The following is a 22,225-nucleotide window of genomic DNA, read 5'->3' on the forward strand; positions in this document are numbered from 1 at the left end:
ATGTCTAATCAATAACTTGTATGTAGGATGTATAAAGAACTCTTCAAATTCAGCAATAAGAAAAAAAGAAGTGGTAAATATTTAGACACTTCACCACAGGAGATACAGATGGCATATAAGCAAATGAAAAAAGTTAATTAACTATTCATTAGGGAGATGCAAATTAAAATCATGAGATATCCTTATACACATATTTAGAATGACTGAAGTTAAGAAGACTGACCAAACTAAATACTGTTAAGGACACACTATGTTTTTGTCCTGTTGAAATCTCTAGATCGCTTCATTCGAAAAGTCAGAGATGGAGGCACAACACAGCCTACTTTGAATCAGATCCTTGAGCATTATTTTTCTGTTTTTCAGGACAATGGTGGTACTGTCAAGACTAGAAAGAACTTACTCTGGCCGGGCGTGGTGGCTCACGCCTGTAATTCCAGCACTTTGGGAGGCCGAGGCGGGTGGGTCACCTCAGGTCGGGAGTTTGAGACCTGCCTGACCAACATGGAGAAACCCCGTCTCTACTAAAAATACAAAATATTAGCCGGGCGTGGTGGCGGGCGCCTGTAGTCCCAGCTACTTGGGAGGCTGAGGCAGGAGAATGGCTTGAACCCAGGAGGCAGAGCTTGCAGTGAGCCGAGATTGTGCCACTGCACTCCAGCCTGGGCAACTGAGCAAGACTCCGTCTCAAAAAAAAAAAAAAAAGGCCGGGCGTGGTGGCGCATGCCTGTAATCCTAGCTACTTGGGAGGCTGAGGCAGGAGAATCGCTTGAGCTTGGGAGGCGGAGCTTGCTGCGAGCCGAGATCGCTCCGCACCACTGCACTTTAGCCTCGGCGACAGAGCGAGACTCTGTCTCAAAAAAAAAAAAAAAAATAAAAAAAAAAAGATAAATATACGATCAGACAGTAAGCTGCTGTAATTTTCGTCATTCACGTTTGCAGAGTTTTCCCATGTCGGTTCATAAGCACTGTACCTCTTTCTCTTTTCAAAGCTGCATAATTCATGTAGTTTATTTAATCAATTTTTGGTAAATATTAATATTTATCTTATTTATAGTTTTTGCTGTTGTAGTCTTGTTTTCCAGATTATCATTGCAAACATCTTCCTGTAGTATGAATCCTCAGATTAATAATTGCTGTTTTAAAGATAGGTACAATTGAAACTTTAATCAGTGTTGCGTATCAGAAATTTTGTACTAATTTGTATTTGCACCAACAGAATTCGCACACATTTTCCCCACATACTTGTTAATACTTAAATGATTATTTAAAAAAAAAACTTTTATCCGTCTTAATAGGGGAAAATTATATATCATTGGAATTTGAATTTTTCTTTCTTTCTTTTTTTTTTTTTTTTTTAGACAGTCTCACTCTGTTGCCCAGGCTGGAGTGTAGTGTTGCCATCTTGGTTCACTGCAACTTCCACCTCCTAGGTTCAAGCAATTCTGGTGCCTCAGCCTCCCAAGTAGCTGGGACTATAGGCATGCGCCACCATGCCTGGCTGATTTTTTTATTTTTCATAGAGACAGGGTTTCACCATGTTGGCCAGGCTCTTTAACATTCTTTTGAACAGGTATGTTTACTCAAGAAATTATGTGAATTAATTGTGTGTACCTTTGTCCTTTTTTCCTATTGGCTTTTAAAAAAATTATTTATATTATCTTTTTATTTTATGAATGTTAACAGTTGGTCTTCATTTTTTTTTTTTTTTTTTCTGTTGAGACGGAGTCTGGCTGTGTTGCTCAGGGTGGAGTGCAGTGGTGCGATCTTGGCTCACTGCAGCCACCAACTACCTCCCAGGTTCAAGTGATTCTCCCGCCTCAGCCTCCCGAGTAGCTGGGATTACAGGTATCCGCCATCATGCCTGGCTAATTTGTGTATTTTTGTAGAGACAGGGTTTCACCATGTTGGCCAGGCTGGTCTGGAACTCCTGGCCTCAGGTGATCTGCCCGCCTTGACCTCCCAAAGTGCTGGGATTCCAAACATGAGCCACCACGCCCAGCTTTTGTTCACATATTGCGAGTATTTCTTCCCCAGCGCATAGATTCTTTTTTAGTGTCATAGGTGGTATGGTTTTTTTTATAGAGGTTTTATATTTTTATGTTGTTAACTCTCAGTTTTTGCCTTTATGGCTTCTAGGTTCCTTTTCATATCTAGGAAGGCCTTCTGTGTTACAGGAGTATGACAGATATTTAGCCAAGTTTCCTTTAGTTTTTGTGATATTTTTGTATTTTGCATTTTAATATTTCTGAAATTTATCTTTGTTTATGTGAGAGAGGAACTTAAATTTTTTCCTAATGGACAGACTGTGAAAAATGGAGTAGTTTGATGCCTGGGTAGTTAATCGATAATTTTGCTTGGACAAGCCTTATGTTAGGGTCTAATTTGAAAACAGAAGGTTTGTTTTAGTTAATAGCTGTGGACGTGTCTGTCACATTGCTCCTAGAAGGCAAGAGCCCATGAAAGTGTCCTTTGCTCTTTTGACTTTTTTCTTTCTTATTTTACTTGGGAATTAGGATGAGTTCACTCCAATAGCAGAGAATAGACAAAGGGGAACCAGTAAAGAGACATAGAAACTGTGTTTAAGGCTGGGTGCGGTGGCTTATGCCTGTAGTCCCAGCACTTTGGGAGGCTGAGGTGGGTGGATCACCTGAGATCAGGAGTTCGAGATCAGCCTGACCAACACGGAGAAACCCCGTCTCTACTAAAAATACAGAATTAGCCGGGCATGGTGGCACATGCCTGTAATTCCAGCCTGCTTGGAAGGCTGAGGCAGGAGAATCACTTGAACCCAGGAGGCGGAGGTTGCGGTGAGCCAAGATCGCGCCATTGCACTCCAGCCTGGGCAACAAGAGCGAAACTGTCTCAAAGAAAGAAAGAAAGAAAGAAAGAAAGAAAGAAAGAAAAAAATAAACTCTGTTCAAGTCATTTCTGGGACCAAGGATGGAAAGGATTCCTCGGAATGATTTGCCTTGCGAAGTGAGGTAGTCTGTGACCTTCCTAGCAAGAGTTCTGGCTGGAATATAGCTACTATTAGAAATGTTTGCTACTTTAAGTTCTGGTTTAGGAAACTTTTGGTGTTCTAGTGAATTACAGTTACAGAGTTTTATTCTGCTGTTTTTCCTCATGCGTTCTGTATTCTGTCAGTGGTCTGCTTGCATTTGCCAGAAAGTTATGTGTTTTACGTGCTTTCTCCTGCGTCTATACTTCTTGAAAAACTTGGAATGTCTTTCATCTTCTCTTCTTACCTAGGTGAACTTTTGCTTTCCTTATCTAATCACCACCTCTTAAAATTTGCCTTTGCATACCGCCCTTGTCTAAGGAGTTTCTGTAACAGCTTTATTATAGTACTTATCATATTGTGATTTATTGTGTTTGTCTATTGTCTGTGTCTGTGTCTGTGTCTTCTACAGACTGTGAACTCCTTTGGGTACAGATCGTTTTGCCTGTTCATTGAAAACTAAGCTACATTATTTTGTAGCTTGTTCAATGACTTGAACACAGTTTCTGTGTTTATTCACTGGTTCCTACACGTACAAATGAACAGGCAAAATGAAGATTCACATTCCAGAGAGTCCAGGACATTTTGTGAAAACATAAAAATAGAGTGAATCTAAAAATAGAATGTATTTATGTTTTTGTTGGATATGCAAATACTGTTGTTATAAATATGTATTTTACCAGTGTTTCTTATGAAAGTTGTAAGTTACATCTAATCAAGTTTCGTATCAGTGAAGGTAGAATATTTCCTAGCACATATTAACCTTTAATATAATTTATATCATATTTGAGAATTTTTCAGTGGAAACAAGCTTATGGGTTTATAAGTCAGTGGAAAAAATAATAACAAATACATACTTTTCACAGACTACTACAGAAATATATTTGTTTTTTGTTTTGTTTTGTTTTGAGAGAGGATCTCACTCTGTCACCCAGGCTGGATTGCAGTCTGGAACTCCTGGGCTCAAGCAATCCTTCTATCTCAGCCGTCTGAGTATCAAGGATTATAGGCATGTGCCATGACATATGGCTTATATTTTTATTTTTTTGTAGAGATGAGGTCTCACTGTGTTGTCCAGGCTGTTCTCAAATCCCTGGTCTTAAGTGATTCTCCTGCCTCTGCCTCCCAAAGTAGCTGGGATTACAGATGTGAGCTACTACGCCCAGCCAAGAAGTTTATTTGTATGAATAAAATCAGTTTATCCTAACAGAATATTTTAACTAAGAATATTTTTACTTAGTTTTACAAACTCTTTTTTCGTGACTTTCTATGTCACTGTTTTAATATTCGATGATAGTGTAATTGTTGTAACAAATGTTTAAATCAGAATAATAATGAATTTTTATTCATTGTTAGCAGTGTTTGGTATAATCTCATTCAATCCATACAATTATCCAGTGAGATAAGAACAACTATTATCTCTATTTTACTCTTTGGAAAAGTGAGATTTAAGTACTTTCTCAAGGTCACACAGATATTAGTAAGTGACGGAGATATCCAAAACAGGCTCTTAACCATCATGTGGCCAATGCTCTTTCAAAGTGGCAGAGTCTGAGATTGTGAATCCATTTTTTAAATTTTATTTACTTCTAAGTAGGTCTCTACTATTCCAGCCACCAAATTGACTTGAAGCCTATTTCAAAATATCTTCAGTGATAACATCTATAGGTCTTTGAAAATATATGCCTATGTAACGTTATATGCATTTCTAACTTTTTTGCACTGTTGACTTCTCTAAAAAAGATTTATATAGTTTGTTTATGTGTCTCAGATTTTATAGACCAGTTTGTTTTTATAGATGCTCTATCCAAATTTTTGTGTAATTTAAAAGTTATTGCTGTATTACTGAGCTCTCTGTCAAGTAGGAATGCTGTTAAGATTTCTCTTTAAGTAAAGGAACAACTATTTGTTTTAATCCGTTTTAAAAATAAAACATTACAACTATGACTAATTATTTCCTAATTTATCGACTTTAAACATTTTGATTTTAATTATGAAGCTTCATCAAAGTGGGATCTTGGACACTTCTCACACCAAAACTTCAGTCACCCATTAAAATGTGTTATTGGATTCATGTTAACTTTTATGAAGCAGGAAGTCAGAATTAATGGAATATAAGTTTTATACCTTGTTATTTGTTAACATTTTCCTTTAAAGGATTTAGATTAGGTTTTCATATCAAACAGGGTTTCATTATAAATGAACCATTTAAATCACTTTTTAATATGTTTAGAACCTATGCTATTAGCAATTTTCATAGTATAAAATTTTCACGCTATGTTCGTATGCCTCTAATATTTTTTGCATTGTAGCAGATGAATATTCAGCATTACTGAATTTTGAAAATTACACAGTGGTAGTATAAATACTATTTGTGTTATGCAAAATTGGCTGATTTTTATCAGACTTTAATATTTTCTCATTTTTAACCAATTATTCTGCTTTTGCTCTTTGATATTAAATTGGCTGTGCTGTCTGTTGCACTTGAATTCATGCGATGGTCTGCAAAAGCCAAAACTGATTATAGTCCCAGGTTACCTTTTCTTTTCTTATATCGACTGACTTTCCAAATTGAACAGGATGTTTTATAAAATTTGTGTGATACGCAATGGAATAGGTAAAATGCAGATTTTCTCAAAACTGTCTTGACTTTTTTTTTGTACTTTTCCCAAAGGTAATAATTACTAGGTTTTTTTTTTTTTTTTTTTTTTTTTAGTTTGGAAACCACTTAAAATGGCTTAATTGTATAATCTACTGTCAACTGCCTTGGCCCTACAATTGGTTGCTTAGATCCTCTTTCTTTTTACTTATGTCTTACCGGGTGCTTATGTAGTTTTCATATAAAATAGTTTCTTAATCATAATGATCACAATCAAGCCATTTTACAAATTATTGGGCCTGTTAAGAGTATTAGAAATGTAAAAGAATATTTTTTTAATATTAAACTTTGGCCTGGGAAGTTTGTAGATGAAGTTCCTAAAGCCAGCCATTTTCATTCATTTTAAGTATTCTCATTGTGAGTACAATTGAACTGTATTTATTGTGACTATAGTTTAAATGAGCAGGAAGTAATCCACTTGCATGTTTTATGCTTAGATTTTAAAATATTTTTTGGCTTTTTTTTATGGGAAGTGAAAGAAAAAAGTAAGTGTGTCTATAAATGAGAGAAAGGAAAAATATAGGATAAAATAATGTGGTATTAGAAAAATATTCTAAAGCTATAATAGTACCTTGTATTTGCGATATAGTTTAGAAAACCACATCATACATTTACAACTCTTAATCTCACAACAACTTTGGGACATAAGCAGGTTAGATTTATTTCCCTTATTTTATGGAAAGAAGGCTTAGTGAGTTTAAGTAAAATCATTGAGACCTTTTCGGTTAGAGAGGACTTCCTAAACAAGACATAAAAAGCACAGACCATAAAAGGAAAAGTTGAAAACTATAATACAAAAAAAAAAAAAAAAAAAAAAAAGGATAGAAGCCTGTAGTTCCAGCTACTTGGGAGGCTGATTAGGGAGAATAGCTTGAGCCCGGGGTTTTAGTCCAGCCTGGGCAACACAGTGAGACTCTGTCTCCGAACAAAAAAACCCCAAACAAACAAAAAATAGTAGTGGAGAAAAATATCCAAAGAACAATAATGGGATACTGTTTGTCAAATGTCAAATTATCAGAAATTAAAATACTTGATTATATTCCATGTTTTTGAGCTTGAGGAGAAATGGTAGGGGAAGGTAATTTGGTACAGTCATTTTGAGAGCTATTTGACAGCGTACTCTCTTTAAGAGTGAAGAACTGGAAACAACCCAGTGTCTCAGTAGAGGAGTGGATAAGAAAACTGGTGCAATATTGTAATAGAAATTCTATGGTAATTAAAATTAATGTGCTAGATCTATATAAGTAAAAGTCTTGAGAACACAATGAAGAGTGAAGAAAGTAAACTGTGAGAATGTTTATTATAATACTATAATACCATTTATGTGAGTATAGAACCACATACATCAATAATCTATAAAAGATATAAGGAACTTAACAGGAATGGAATATCATCTTTTTTGTAATAAGAGTTAAACATGGAACATGGTTGATAAGCACTGGGTGTTAGCTACATGGGCACTTGTTAAATTATTCTTTTTACAACTTTGAAAATTTATTTTAAAAAACAGAAAGGGAAGTTAATTTACTTAGAGTTACAGAAAAATTGTAGTTGGAAGAGCTAGTACTTAAACTTAGGACCTGATTCCCAAGTCTAGAGCTTTTTCTAACATACTACCTCATAATGAGAAGGAAAAAAATTGAGATGAAAGGATCAAGAAGGTAGACAAAATTTAGTTTCATAGTAATAAGAACCAGGAAACATGTGTTTCTAGTAAATTTTTTGAGGGGAAAGTTTATAAGATAAATAAAAAATTATAAATTTACTTTAAAATCTTTAAGCATGCTGTTTTATACATAGAACAACTTAGGTATTTAGGAAAAATTTTACCTTAATTTATCGTTTAAAATGTGATACCTATTTTTGTTGCATGTAATGGAAGACATTAGGTAATCTGAATTTTTAAAATACAACATTCATGAAAATAATTTAAATATACAGTCTGCCTTCAATCTAACAAAGTCAAAACTAGTTTTTCTTCCATTTTGTAAAGTCATTCTTCACAAAAACTTTATAGCCTTTTTATTTACAGCTTCTCTCCAAGATAAAATGGCAAACCCAAAAGAGAAAACTGCAATGTGTCTGGTAAATGAGTTAGCCCGTTTCAATAGAGTCCAACCCCAGTATAAACTTCTGAATGAAAGAGGGCCTGCTCATTCAAAGGTAAGGTTATGAAGAGAGGTGGTGAGACATACTTATCAAACTAACAGATTTATCATCTCAGATTTTAATTGTGCTTTATTTTGGGGAGTGGGGGTTTGGCGGATGGCTTGAAGGCTTTTAGTTCTACATTAATAATATTTCAAAGTATGTAACTAAACTATTTTGTAGTTCACTATGGTTTACAAAGCTCTTTTAGATGTGGTACTTCATATAAATCTTAATAAAACCACATGAGATATGGATTTTTGATTTCTATTTTGTAAATTAAACTCAGGCACAGGAAAGTTAAGTGACTTGCTTAATAGTTCACAAGTGCCAGTGCCAGTACTTGAATGTATTTTCTTTGGCTCTCAAGTATGGTGTGCTTTCCATTAAATCACAGCTGCTAAAGTAGAAATGGAGACAGTAAATATACCAACAGTTACCTAGTGAGATATCTTTTCCAATGTGATATTTAGTTCTAACGTTAATCATTTATAAAAGTGGTATATACCACTGTTGTTATTATCTCTGCATTCACTTATATTGTTTTGTTAAATGGAAAGCAGTTTTTATTTATAGCTGTATACATTTATGTTTGCAAATATACATGTTACAAATCTACAACTAATGTATTTATGTTTGAGCTCTTCAGTTGCTTAAAATATCTTAGTTGTGCATAATTTCCTGTAGCACATTTAAATCTTGGCTATTGGAGATTATCATAATGATCATAAAATTTGTGTATAATGTGGCAGCATTTGTTCTCTAGGGGTTGATAAACTTCTTAAAGCAACTGGCTATTGGGTTATTTGCATCCTAGCATCTCCTACAAACTAAGGAAAATAAGAGGAAACTACAGTTTATCAATTTTGTTTTCTATTAGTAGTTTTTATGAAGGATTTAGGGGCAACAATTTAATTTGTTCATGTCTTTTATTCTTGCTTTAGCAGAAAAGATAGTTGTAGCCTTCGTCTACCTTTCCAGGTGTATGTCCTAACTCTCTTTCTGGCTCATTCTGCCCTTAATCATGTTGAACTGTTTGCATTTCTCAGAATGCTTCATGTTCTTTTCAAATCTCTCTGCCTTTGCCTAAGTTGTATTGTCTTTCTGCCTTGAAGGTCCTTTTGCCCTTATTAATTGTTGAGCTCTCAGCTCCATGTTACATCTTCCACACGTTTGTGAAACCTCTGATCCCTCTACTGGGCCTCCAGCAGGACCTGTAGTTCTCTGTGGTAGCTGTTACTGTGTTGTAGTACAGTAATATATGTTGGTTATTAGTTTTGTGCTAGACTGAGCTTATTTATGGGTGTGTATTTTACTCTTCTACTTTTCTTGGTCCCTGTAGTATATACTCTTTGCTCCTCATTGCCAGTTCCAGGTGTTCTTCCTTGAGACAGTCTCCCAGTTTTGAGTTTCGTATTAGCAGACATGCCTCATGATGCCTACATTGCCTCATGATAGTCACATCTGGGTGATTACATCACATTTCTTATGGCTCACTTTCATTCTCTTCAGCATTTCCCATTTTAATTTTTGGTGATTTCAACACCTAAACAGATGATTGTTCCAATATGTTGACCTTTCAGTTCCTTTAACGTCTCCAGTGATCTTGTTCTCTACTCTCCTTCAGCCACTCATGCCTATAATCACATTCTTGACTTTATCATTACCAATAACTGCATAATGTTAATTTCAGTCTTTCATCTTTCTGTAACACTTGCCTCCTAACTTTCTAGTTCATTCCCTGTGGTAATTTGACTTCCACAGTCCTTTCATACTGCAGATCCATTGATTCTGCCACCTTTTTACTCTTCCTCACTTTCCCCAATCCTCACATAGCTCTTTAACCTGCTTAAATGTTATGTGCCTTTTATGTAGGTACCCTCAGCTGACTTGCCCAGCTCCTCCATTGTGTCCTGGATCCCAACCCATTTCACCTCTTCAAGGCCATTTCTCCAGTTTTGCTTCTTCTGCCTTCTTCTCCCAAGAGTGAAGAGCTAGACTACTCTTAACAGTTAGTGACACCATCCCTATCCTCTATATGTGGTAAAGGAAGGCCAGGCTACCTGGAAAGTTTCTGGAGGACTCTTAGGAGGATTTGGATTTCCTTAAGATTCTTTAGGAATCCATTGTAATTTTTGGAAGGGTTTATGAATTGGCCTTGTATCTATCTCCTTGTCTCACTGCTGGGGTTTTAAAGGCTAAACAGGTTTGTTGTGATGAAAGTAGACAACAGCGGGTCTCTTCTTATTTCTCGATAGTCCCAGGATTCCCTTGATTTTAAGGAGATTTGGAGATCCCTTTTGCCAACCTATGCCTGTTGCTGCAGGTGCTTTGGTGATAGACCACCCCCTTTAGCCTGTAGCTTGCTTATTTTGTAAAAGAGTACTAGAATAATTGGCATGTTCTTGAGTGAAACATGATATTTATGAGTTTACATAATAATATAGTTAATATTAATCCTAATTGGCTAAGTCTGGATCCTTTTTGTGAAAAGCAAAATCATTTTCATTCATGCATGTCTATCAGTGGCCTTTAGATGAGACATAAAATGTATTTTAATGAAGTTAATGATGATCTCTGGTAAGAAAAATTTAAACCTAGTTTTAACTTATTAATTTTCTTGGGGCTGGCGTGGTGACTCATGCCTGTAATCCCAGAAATTTGGGAGGGCGAGGTGGGAGGATCACTTGAGGTCGGGAGTTTGAGAACAGCATGGCCAACATGGCAAAACACCGTCTTTACTAAAAATACAAAAATTAGCCAGGGTGTGGTGGCACGTGCCTATAATCCACCTACTTGGGAGGCTGAGGCAGGAGAATCGCTTGAACCTGGCAAGTGGAGGTTGCAGTGAGCCAAGATCATACCACTGCACTACAGTTTGGGCTACAGAGTGAGACTCGGTCTCAAAAAAAATTTTTTTTTTTTTGTCGGTACATTAATTATATGGCAGTTCACACACACACTACACATATGCTGACATATTGATAAGTGGTTCTCATCTTTGGCTGTTAATTGGAATCATTTTGGGAGCTTTAAAAAATACTTACGCCTGAGTCTCATCCCCTTAATTTAATCAGTCTTGGGTGAAGCCCACACATCAGGAATTTTTTAAAGCTCTGAAGTGACTCAAAAGTACAGCCAGAGTTGGGAAACGCAGGACAGAGGTTAATGTCTTCAGTGTGGTATGGAATTATCTTCTCATATATCATGCTGACAGGTAGTGACCTATCTTACGTTTATATGCTTTCCTCTTTCCCCCATTAAGTATCACAGATTCTGAACAACTTTTAATATGTGACTATTAAAAAAATAATTTTGATCTTTGCCTTGCCTTCTTTTATTTTTCTGCTCAGTTTTTAATTGAACTCTGAAACAAGTTAGTATACCTTATAATAATGGGAGTTATTGTAATATTGCTTTGTTTCCTAGGTACCTGTATACAGTTATTTTTTCTACAGATTATTGTTTTGGTTTGCTCAAATCTCGAAAGAAGGCTGTTTTAATTAGAATATGAGGAAGAGAGCCATGAATAACATAAAATGGTATTTTCTTCTTTTCCATTATTTTCCTATTCTGATAATTTGTTGGTAGGCATGGCCAAGTTTCAAGTAAATTGCACTAGTGCTGATACTTTGAGATGGTTTACTTTGGAAAGGGTATCACTGAGGGAGGCAGTGTCATTCACTGGCCCTTAAACCAAATAGTCTTAAAAAAAAAAATCTTTGTTAGAGTTGCCCAGCTTGATCTTTGCCCTTCATTGCCCAGCTTGTGTGACCTTGAACAACTAAAGTCTCAGTTTTCTTATCTGTAAATGGAGTAATATAATACCTCATAAAGTGGTATAATGGAGTGACGATTTGTAAGTTCTTCAGCATTGTGTTGACGATGGAGGTACTCAAATAATTATATTATTGCTTATTAGTCATATATAGGACTAAAACAACCACTTAGTAGAAGGTCTGTTGAGTATTTACTATGTGACAGGCACTGTTCCTGCACTGAAAATAAATAAGGTGCATATCATGCTGTTAGGAGCTTTGTCTCATAACATTCATTATGAAACCCACCAACATCTTAAGATCTTACTTTTGCCTGTAATCCCAGCACTTTGGGAGGCCAAGGTGGGCAGATTATGAGGTCAGGAGATCAAGATGATCCTGGTCAAAATGGTGAAGCCCTGTCTCTACTAAAACTATAAAAATTAGCTGGCCATGGTGGCGTGCACCTTTAGTCCCAGCTACTCGGGAGACCGAGGCAGGAGAATTGCTTGAATGTGGGAGGCGGAGGTTGCCCTGAGCCGAGATCGCACCACTGCACTCCAGCCTGGAGACAGAGGGATACTCTGTTTCAAAAAAACCAAAAAAACCAAAAAAAACAAAAACAAAAACAAAAAAACTTAATTTTAGTTTATTATGAAAAATTTGAAATAGACACCAATGTTAAACTTCAACATTATCAATATTTTGCCAAGATAAATTTATTTACCACCCCCTACCCACTTTTTTCAACTGAAGTTCTTAGAAGAATTATGTCTGTTCACTCATAAGTGCTTTGGTATGCATCTGTAACTGATAAGGACCTTTAAAAAAATTGCCCACTGTATCGTCATTATGAGTAGATTAATAAGCCCAAATATTATGTAATACATGGTCTGTATCCATCTTTATTAGACTTAAAAATGTCTTTTTACATTTGCTTTATTCAAATAGGGTCCAAACAAGGATTGTGTATTACATTTGGTAGCTATATCTCTTTGGTCTCTTTTTTTATTAATACTAACACTCCCTTTATCCCCATCCCCTCTTTTCCTATGACATTGATTTGTTGCAGAAATAGAGTAATTTGTCCTATAAAATGTTCTACATCGTGAATTTGGCTGATTGTATGTAGGGATTGTTATATGAGGGGATTTCATCAATTGGATGAGTATCGAGCTAGAACAGAGATTTTGAGCTGTAGGATATGCCTCTTGAATACATAATTTTCAGACACGATGAAATCATCATTTTCTTTCTATGTACATTTGCAATGGGCGTATAGAGAGTAAGGATAGTGGAAGGGAAATGTAGTAAAGAGTCATGAGAGAGAATATACTAAAAAGATGGGAGAACATTTTTTGAAGCAATGCAAACTGATTTCTTTCATAATTTAACCCATGCCAAAAGTATTGTTTCTGCTTTATATCTATGTGGAAAAAAAAGAACAAACATTTCCAGTGTCCCACAGAATTTTTTCGTTCCTTGTTGTAATCATCTCTCTTTGTACCTGGGACCCCACACAGCTACTAATCTGCTTTCTGTGACTGTAGATTAGTTTGCAGTTTCTAAAACTATATAAATGTAATCATATAGTGGTATGTACTCCTACCAGACTGTTTTCACTTAGCGTAGTTATTTCGAGTTTGCTCATGCTTTTTGTGTGTCAGTATTTCTTCCTTTTTATTATTGAGTAGTAGTCCATTATGTGGATATAGCACACTTCGTTTTTTGGATATTCATCTGTTGATGCATATTTTGATTGTTTTTAGCTTTTTGCTATTATAATAAAGCTAATTTGAACATCTGTATAGAAGTCTTCACGTAGACATTGTGTTAGTCCATTCTTGTGTTGCTATAAATACCTGAGACTGGCTAATTTATAGGAAAAGAGGTTTAGTTAGCTCATGGTTCTGCAGGCTCTACAGGAAGCATAGCAGCATCTGCTTTTGTGGGGGGGGCCTCAGGATACTTCCAATCATGGTGGAAATAAAAGGCATATCATATGGTAAAAGCAGGAGCAATGTGGGGATTGGGTGGGGCGGAGGTCCCACACACTTTTATATGACCAGATCTCATGAGAACTCACTATTGTGAGGACAGTAGCAAGGGATGGCGCTAAACCATTCATGAGAAATCCACCCCCATGATCCAGTCCCCAGACCCCACCTCCAACACTGGGGATTACAATCCAACATGAAATTTGGTGGGGACACAGACCCAAACCATATCAGACATATATTACCTTTTCTCTTTCTCTATTTTATTTTCTCTGTTTCTTTGGTAATAAGAGTGCCAGGAACATGTTGCAGATGCATGTTTAACTTTTTAAGACATTGCCAGATTTTTTTTTGCAAAAGTAGTTGTACCATTTTACATTCTCCTCAGCGGTGTATGAGCGTTCTAGTTTTTCTGCCCCCTTGCCTACAGGTTATATAGTCAGCCTTTCTAATTTTAGCCATTCTAATAGGTATGTAGTGGTATCTCATTGTGGTTTCAGTTTGCACTTCCGTAGTGACTGATAATGTTGGCCATCTTTTTGTGTGTTTGTCATCAGTGTATACTTTTAGTGAAGTGTCTGTGCAGATCTTTGCCCATTATTTTTTATTGGGTTGTTTGTTTTATTGTTCAGTTTTGAGAGTTCTTTATTCTGTTTGGTGCATATGTTTATAGTTGTTTTATCTTCTTGATGAATTGACCCTTTTATCAATAATAATGTTCTTTGTCTCTTTTTTAATTAAAAAATTATTTTTAATTTTTGTGGGTACATAGTAGGTATATATATTTATGAGGTGTATATATTTATGTGGTACATGAGATATTTTGGTATCTCATGTATACAATGCATACAATGTATTTGGTACGTTGCATGTACCAAAATTTCTATGTGAAAAAAAAGAACAAACATTTCCATTGTCTCACAAAATTTTCTCATTCTTTGTTGTAATCATCTCTCTTTGTACCTGAGACCCCAGGCAGCTACTAATCTTTTTTTCACATACATATTTCAGATAGATTAGACATGCAGTGCATAACAATCACATAATGGAAATTGGGTATCCAAAGCCTCAAGCATTTATCCTTTGTGTTACAAACAATCTAATTATACTCTTTTAGTTATTTTAAAGTATAAAATTAAATTATTATTGACTATAGTCCCCCTGTGTGCTGCTGTCAAATACTAGGTCTTATCCATTCTTTCTATTTTTTTTGGTACCCATTAACCGTCATCCCATCCCTTCATCCTCCTTGCTACTTTTCCCAGTCTCTAGTAACCATCCTTCTATTCTCTCTCTCTGTGAATTCAATTGTTTTGATTTTTAGAGCTCACAAATAAGTGAGAACATGCAATGTTTGTCTTTCTGTGCCTGGCTTATTTCACTTAACATAGTGACCTCCAGTTCTATTCATGTTACTGCAAATGACAGGATCTCATTCTTTTTTATGGCTGAATAGTACTCCATTGTGTATAAATACCACTCTTTATCCGTTCATCTGTTGATGGACATTTAGGTTGATTCCAAATCTTAGCTATTGTAAGCACTCCTAACAAACATGGGAGTGCAGATATCTCTTCAATATATGATTCCTTTTCTTTTGGGAATATACCTAGCAGTGGGATTGCTGGATTGTATGGTAGTTCTATTTTCAGTTTTTTGAGGAACCTCCAAACTGTTCTCTATAGTGGTTGTACTAATTTACATTCCTACTAACAACGTATGAGGGTGCCCTTCTCTCCACATCCTTGCCAGCATTTATTATTGCCTGACTTTTGGATAAAAGCCATTTTAACTTGAGCAAGATGGTATCTCAGTGTAGTTTTGTTTTGTAGTTCTCTGATGATCAGTGATGTTGAGCACTTTTTCGTATACCTGTTTGCTGTTTAAATTGGATTATTAGATTTTTTTTCCTGTAGAGTTATTTGAGCTTCTTATATATTCTGATTATTAATACCTTGTCAGATGGATAGTTTGCACATATTTCTCTCCCATTCTGTGGGTTGTTTCTTCACTTTGTTGACTGTTTCCTTTGCTGTGCAGAAGGCTTTTAACTTGATGTAATCCCATTTGTCCATTTTTGCCTGTGATTGTGGGGTATTACTCAGGAAATGTTTGCTCACTCCAGTGTCCTGAAGATTTTCCCCAATGTTTTTTTGTAATAGTTTCATAGTTTGCGGTCTTAGATTTAAGTCTTTAATCCATTTTGATTTGATTTTTTTGTATATGGCAATAGATAGGGATCTAATTTCATTTTTCTGCATATGGATATCCAGTTTTCCCAGTACTATTTATTGAAGAGACTGTTTTTTCCTCAGTGTATGTTCTTGACACCATTGTCGAAAATGAGTTCATTGTAGGTGTATGGATTTGTTTCTGGATTCTCTATTCTGTTTCATTGGTCTGTGTGTTTGTTTTTATGCCAGTACCATTTTGTTTTGGTTTCTATAGCTCTGTAGTGTAATTTGAAGTCAGGTAATGTGGTCCCTCCAGTTATGTTCTTTTTGCTCAGGATAGCTTGGCTATTCTGGGTCTTTTGTGATTCTATATAAATTTTAGGATTGTGTTTTCTATTTTTCTGAAGAGTGTCATTGATATTTTGATAGAGATTGCGTTGAGTCTGTAGGTTGCTTTGATTCTTCCAATCTATTTTTTTGTGTCCTCTTCAGTTTCTTTCATCAGTGTTTTATAATTTTTATTGTAGAGATTGTACACTTCCTTGATTGAGTTAATTCCTAGGTATTAAATTTTATTTAAGGCTATTATAAATGGGATTACTTTTTTGATTTCTTTTTCAGATTGTTCACTGTTGGCATATAGAAATGCTACTGATTTAGTATGTTTATTTTGTATCTTGCAACTTTACTAAATTTGTTTATCTTTCTAATAGTTTTTGTGGGGAAAAGAAAGAGAGATCAGCCTGTTACTGTGTCTATATAGAAAGAAGTAGACACAAGAGACTCCATTTTGTTCTGTATTTGAGATGCTGTTAATCTGTGACCCTACCCCCAACCTTGTCCTTGCAAGAGACATGTGCTGCGGTGACTCAAGGTTTAATGGATTTTGGGCTGTGCAGGATGTGTCTTTGTTAAACAAGTGCCTGAAGGCAGCTTGCTGGTTAAAAGTCATCACCATTCTCTTAATTTCAACTTCCCAGGGACACGTACACGGCCAAAGGTCACAGGGACCTCTGCCTAGGAAAGCTAGGTATTGTCCAAGGTTTCTCCCCATGTGATAGGCTGAAGTAATGCTAAAAGGTTTATGGAGATGTTTGCATATGCATCTCAAGGCACAGCATTTTCCTTTAAACTTATTCATGTCACAGAGGTTTTTGTTCATATGTCTTACTGCTGATATCCTCCCTACAATGATCCTATTGTCCTGCCACTCCCTTATCTTTAAGATGGTAAAGATAATTATCAGTATATACTAAGGGAACTCAGAGACCGGTGCAGGCGTGGGTCCTCTGTGCTGAGCGCCGGTCCCCTGGGCCCCTGCTTTTCTTTCTCTATACTTTGTCTCTGTGTCTCATTTCTTTTCTCAAGTCTCTCATTCCACCTAACGAGAAACACCCACAGGTGTGGAGGGGCAGGCCACCCCTTCAGTATTTTGTTGGAGTCTTTAGGTTTTTTAAAAATATAAGATCATATCATCTGCAAACAATGATAATTTGACTTCTTCTTTTCCAATTTGGATGCCCTTTCTTTCTTTCTCTTGTCTGATTGCTCTAGCTAGTACTTTCAGTATTATTTTGAATAACAGTGGTGAAAGTGGGCATCTTTGTTGTGTTACAGACCTAAGAGGAAAGGCTCATTATGATACTAGTCATGGATCTGTCATATATGGCTTTTATTATGTTCAGGCATGTTCCTTTTATACCCAGTTATTTGAGAGTTTTCATCACGAAGTGATGTTGAACTTTTATCAGATGCTTTTTGGCATCAATTGAAATGTATGGTTTTTGTCCTTCATTTTGTTGATATAATTTGTCACATTGATTGGTTTGTGTGTGTTGAACCATCCTTGCATCCCTGTGATAAATCCCACTTAGTAGTGATGAATGATCTTTTTTTTTTTTTTGAGATGGAGTCTCGCTCTGTCGCCCAGGCTGGAGTGCAGTGGTGCGATCTCGGCTCACTGCAAGCTCCGCCTCCCGGGTTCAGATCTTTTAAATGTATTGTTGGATTAGGTTTGCTAGTATTTTGTTGAGAGTTTTGGCATCAATATTCATCAGAGATACTGGTCTGTAGGTTTTTTTTTTTCTTTTTTTTTTTGATGTGTGTTTGGTTTTTGGTATCAGGGTAATACTGGCCTCATAGAATGAGTTTGGAAGCATTCTCTCCTCCTCTGTTTTTCAGAATAGTTTGAGTAGGATTGGTATTAGTTCCACTTTAAATATTTGGTAGAATTCAGCAGTGAAGCTATTGGGTCCCGGCCTTTTCTTTACTGGGAAAGTTTTCATTACTGCTTTGATCTCCTCACTTGTTACTGGTCTGCTCAGCTTTTGGATTTCTTCCTAGTTCAATCTTTGTAGGGTGTATATGTCTAGGAATTTGTCTGTTTCTTGAAGATTTTTCAATTTTTTGGCATATAGTTGCTCATAGTAGTTGCTAATGATCCTTTGAATTTCTATTGTATCAGTTGTAATGTCTCCTTTTTCATCTACGGTTTTATTTACTTGGGCCTTTCTTTTTTTTTAGTCTGGCTAAAGCTTTGTCAAATATGTTTATCTTCTAAAACACCAACTTTTTTTATTGATCTTGTATAATTTTTTCATTTCAAATTCATTTATTTCTGCTCTGATCTTTATTATTTCTTTTCTTCTACTAATTTTGAGCTTAGTTTGCTGTTATTTTTCTAGTTTTAACTTTAAGGTGCATTGTTAGATTGTTTGTTTGAAATTTTTCCAGTTTTTTGATGTAGGTGCATATAGCTATAAGCTTCCCTCTGAATACTGCCTTTGCTGTATCCTGTAGGCTTTGGTTTATCATTTGTTTCAAGAAATTTTTCAATTCCCTTCTTAATTTCTTCACTGAAGTGGTCATTCAGGAGCATATTGTTTAATTCTTATGTGTTTGTGTAGTTTCCAAAATTCCTCTTGTTACTGATTTGTAGTTATATTCCATTGTGGTCAGTGAAGATGCTTGATATTAATTCAGGTTTTCTTTCTTTCTTTCTCTCTCTCTTTCTCTCTCTCTCTTTCTCTTTCTTTCTTTCTTTTCTTTCTTTTTCTTTCTCTTTCTTTCTTTCTTTCCTTCTCTCTCTCTCTCTCTCTCTCTTTCTTTCTTTCTCTTTCCTTTCTTTCCTTTCGTTTTCCTTTCTTCCTTTCTTTCCTTCCTTTCTTTCTTTTCTGTGTTTTAAGACTTGTTTTGTGAACTAACATGGTTTATCCTTGAGAATGATCCATGTGTTGAGGAGAAAAATGTGTATTCTGCAGCCTTTGGATGAAATGTGTAAATATCTATTAGATCCATTTTGTCTATAGTGCAGAATAACTCTGATGTTTCTTTGTTGATTTTCTTTCTGGGAGATCTGTGCAGTGCTGAAAGTGGGGTGTTGAAGTCTCCAGCTGTTGTATTGGGGTCTGTCTTTCTCTTTTGCTGTAATAATATTTGCTTTATGTATCTGAGTGCTCCAGTGTTGGTTGTGTATATATTTATAATTGTTATATCCTCTTGCTGAATTGACGCCTTTATCATTATATAATGACCTTTTTTTGTCTCTCCTTAGAGTTTTTGTCTTGAAATCTGTACTCCTTTTTCTGATACGAGTATAGCTATGTCTGCTCTTTTTTGTTTCCATTGCCATGGAATATGTTTTTCCATCCCTCTCTTTTCCATCTGTGTGTGTCTTCATAGGTGGGGTGTGTTTCTTGTAGGCAACAGATCATTGGATCTTGTTTGTGCCTCCATTCAGCTACTCTGTGTCTTTTGACTAATGAGTTTAGTTCATTTACATTCAGTGTTATTATTGCTAAGTAGGAACTTTCTCCTGCCATTTTGTTACTTGTTTTCCTGTGGTTTTTGGTCTTTTCTTCCTTCTTTCCTTTTTTCCTGTGTTCCTTTTAGTGAAAGGATTTTCTGTGGTGGTATGCTTTAATTTATTGCTTTTTTTTTGGATGTGTATCTGTTGTATGTTTTTTGATTCAAGGTTACCATGAGACTTACAGATGCTGTCTTTTTAAAAATAAATTTTTTTATTTTTTAAAAATTTTATTATTATTTTTTTTTGAGACAGAGTATTGCTCTGTCTCCCAGGCTGGAGTGCAGTGGCGTGATCTTGGCTTACCGCAGTCTCTGCCTCCCAGGTTCAAGTGATTCTCATGCCTCAGCCTCCCGAGTAACTGGGGTTACATGTGTGCTCCACCACGCCTGGCTAATTTTTCTATTTTTAGTAGAGATGGGGTTTCGCTGTGATGGCAAGTCTGGTCTCAAACTCCTGGCCTCAAGCAATCCACCTGCCTCGGCCTCCCAAAGTACTGGGATTACAGGTGTGAGCCACTGCGCCAGTGCAAATACTATCTTATAACCCATTATTTTAAACTGATGACAGCTTAACACAATTGCATAAACAAACTTGCAAAAAGAAAGTTAATAAAAACTCTACACTTTAACTTTGTCCCTGCTGCCTGCTTTTTAACTTTTTGTTGTTTCTCTTTATGTCTTATTTCACTATTTCTTGAAAAGTTGTTGTAGCTGTTATTTTTGATTGATTCATTATTTCATCTTTCTACTTCAGTTAAGAGTACTTTATACACCACAGATACAGTGTTATACTCTTCTGTATTTTTCTGTATGCTTACCATTACCAGTGAGTTTTGTACCTTCAGATGATTTCTTCTTTCATTAATACCCTTTTCTTTCAGATTGAAGAACTCCCTTTAGCATTTCTTGTAGAACAAGTCTGGTGTTGATGAAGTCCCTCAGATTTTGTTTGTCTGGGAAAGTCTTTATCTCGCCTTCGTACTTAAAGGATATTTTCACCAGATATACTATTCTAGGTGAAAGTTTTTTTCCTTCAGCACTTAAAATATGTCTTGCCACACTCTCCTAACCTTTAAGGTTTCCACTGAAAAGTCTGCTGCCGATTAGCTGGGTATGGTGGTGCACACCTGTAATTCCAGCTACTCGGGAGGCTGAGGCAGGATAATTGCCTGAACCCGGGAGGTGGAGATTGTAGCGAGCCAAGATCCCAAGATCGTGTCACTGCACTCCAGCTTGGGTGACAGAGCGAGACTCTGTTTCAAAACAAAACAAAACAAACAAAAAAACAAAAGTCTGCTGCCAATTGTATTGGAGCTCCATTGTATGTTATTTTTTTCTTTTTTCTGGCTGTTTTTAGGATCCTTTCTTTATCTTTGACCTTTGGGAATTTGATTCTTAAATGCTTTCTTAAATCTTTGACCTTTGGGAATTTGATTCTTAGATGCTTTGAGGTAGTCTTCATTGGGTTAAATCTGCTTGGTGTTCTATAACCTTGTATTTGAATGTTGTTATCATTCTGGTTTGGGAAATTGTCTGTTATTATCCCTTTGAATAAAGTATCTACTGTTACTTCTTTTTCTACCTTTTTTTTCTACCTTTTCTTTAAGGCCAGTAAATCTTAGATTTGCCCATTTAAGGCTATTTTCTAGATGTTTTTGGTGTGCTTCATTGCTTTTTATTTTGTTTTCTTTTGTCTTTTCTAACTGTGTAATTTCAAATAGCCTGTCTTCAAGCTCACTAATTCTTTCTTCTTAATGAGAAGAGATTAAGAAGAGAAGAGAGAAGAGTCTCTTCTTAATGAGAAGAGACTTTGATGTAGTCCACATCATGTCAGTTGCATTTTTAACTCTGGAATATAAGCTTGATTCTTTTTAATTTTGATCTCTTTGTCAAATTTATCTGATAAGAATTCCGAATTCCCTTTCTGTGTTGTCTTGAATTTCTTTGAGTTTCCTCAAAACAGCTATTTTGAATTATCTGCCTGAAACGTCATATATCTCTCTTTTTCCAAGTTTGATCCCTTGTGCTTTATATTAGTTCATTTGGTTAGGTCATATTTTCCTGAATGGTGTTGATGGTTGTAGATATTGGTTGGTGTCTGGTCTTTAAACAGTTGGGTATTTACTGTAGTCTTCAGAGTCTGAGCTTGTTTATGCCTGTCCTTGGGAAGGCTTTTCAGGAATTTGAACGATCGTGGGCCCCAATCCCAACAATGCTATGGCTTTTGGAGACTTGTTAGAGGTATAGCCTTGGCAGCCTTGGATAAGATCTGGAAGAATTCTCAGGATTACCAGGCAGAGATTGTTGTTCTTTTTCCTTACTTTCTCCCAAACAAATTGGAGGGCTAAGTCACTTGGAATTGGGGGTGTGGTGATGCAGGCACCTCTTTGGTCATCATCCCTGGGATTGCTGTGGGTCAGACCTGAAGCCAGCACAGCACTGGCCTTGCCCAAGGCCCTTCCCTTCAGGGTGGCGGGTTTTTCCTCAGGCTCCAGGTGTGTCCAGAGATGCTGTCTGAGAGCCAGGGATTGGAATCAAAAACCTTAGCAATTTACCTGATGTTTTCTTCTATTGTGGCTAAGCTGGCACTCAATCCATAATACAAAGGTTCTCCCACTCTTCCCTCCCCTTTCCACAGGCACAGGAACCTCTCCTTGTGGCTACCAACACCACCACTGGTCCAC

General features: G+C 36.2%; 1 protein-coding gene across 17 annotated transcripts in view; it reads left to right on the forward strand.

Annotated features, from left to right (window-relative positions):
• LOC105483581 (staufen double-stranded RNA binding protein 2) overlaps positions 1–22,225 on the forward strand; it is a 332,549-nt gene that overhangs the window by 30,845 nt on the left and 279,479 nt on the right. For 6 of the 17 annotated variants that reach the window (XM_071068096.1, XM_071068104.1, XM_011744485.2 and 3 more), the window contains one exon: positions 7,690–7,820. The exons of 10 other annotated variants lie outside the window; for them this stretch is intronic. In XM_071068096.1, coding sequence (XP_070924197.1) covers positions 7,707–7,820 — 114 coding nt within the window. In that variant the 5' untranslated portion in view covers positions 7,690–7,706. Of the gene's footprint in view, positions 1–7,689; positions 7,821–11,255; positions 11,348–22,225 lie in introns of those variants that run through there. One more of the 17 variants, XM_071068103.1, reaches the window with a different exon arrangement.

The sequence above is a fragment of the Macaca nemestrina genome, chromosome 8 (genome assembly GCF_043159975.1).
Source record: "Macaca nemestrina isolate mMacNem1 chromosome 8, mMacNem.hap1, whole genome shotgun sequence".
NCBI lineage: Eukaryota > Metazoa > Chordata > Mammalia > Primates > Cercopithecidae > Macaca > Macaca nemestrina.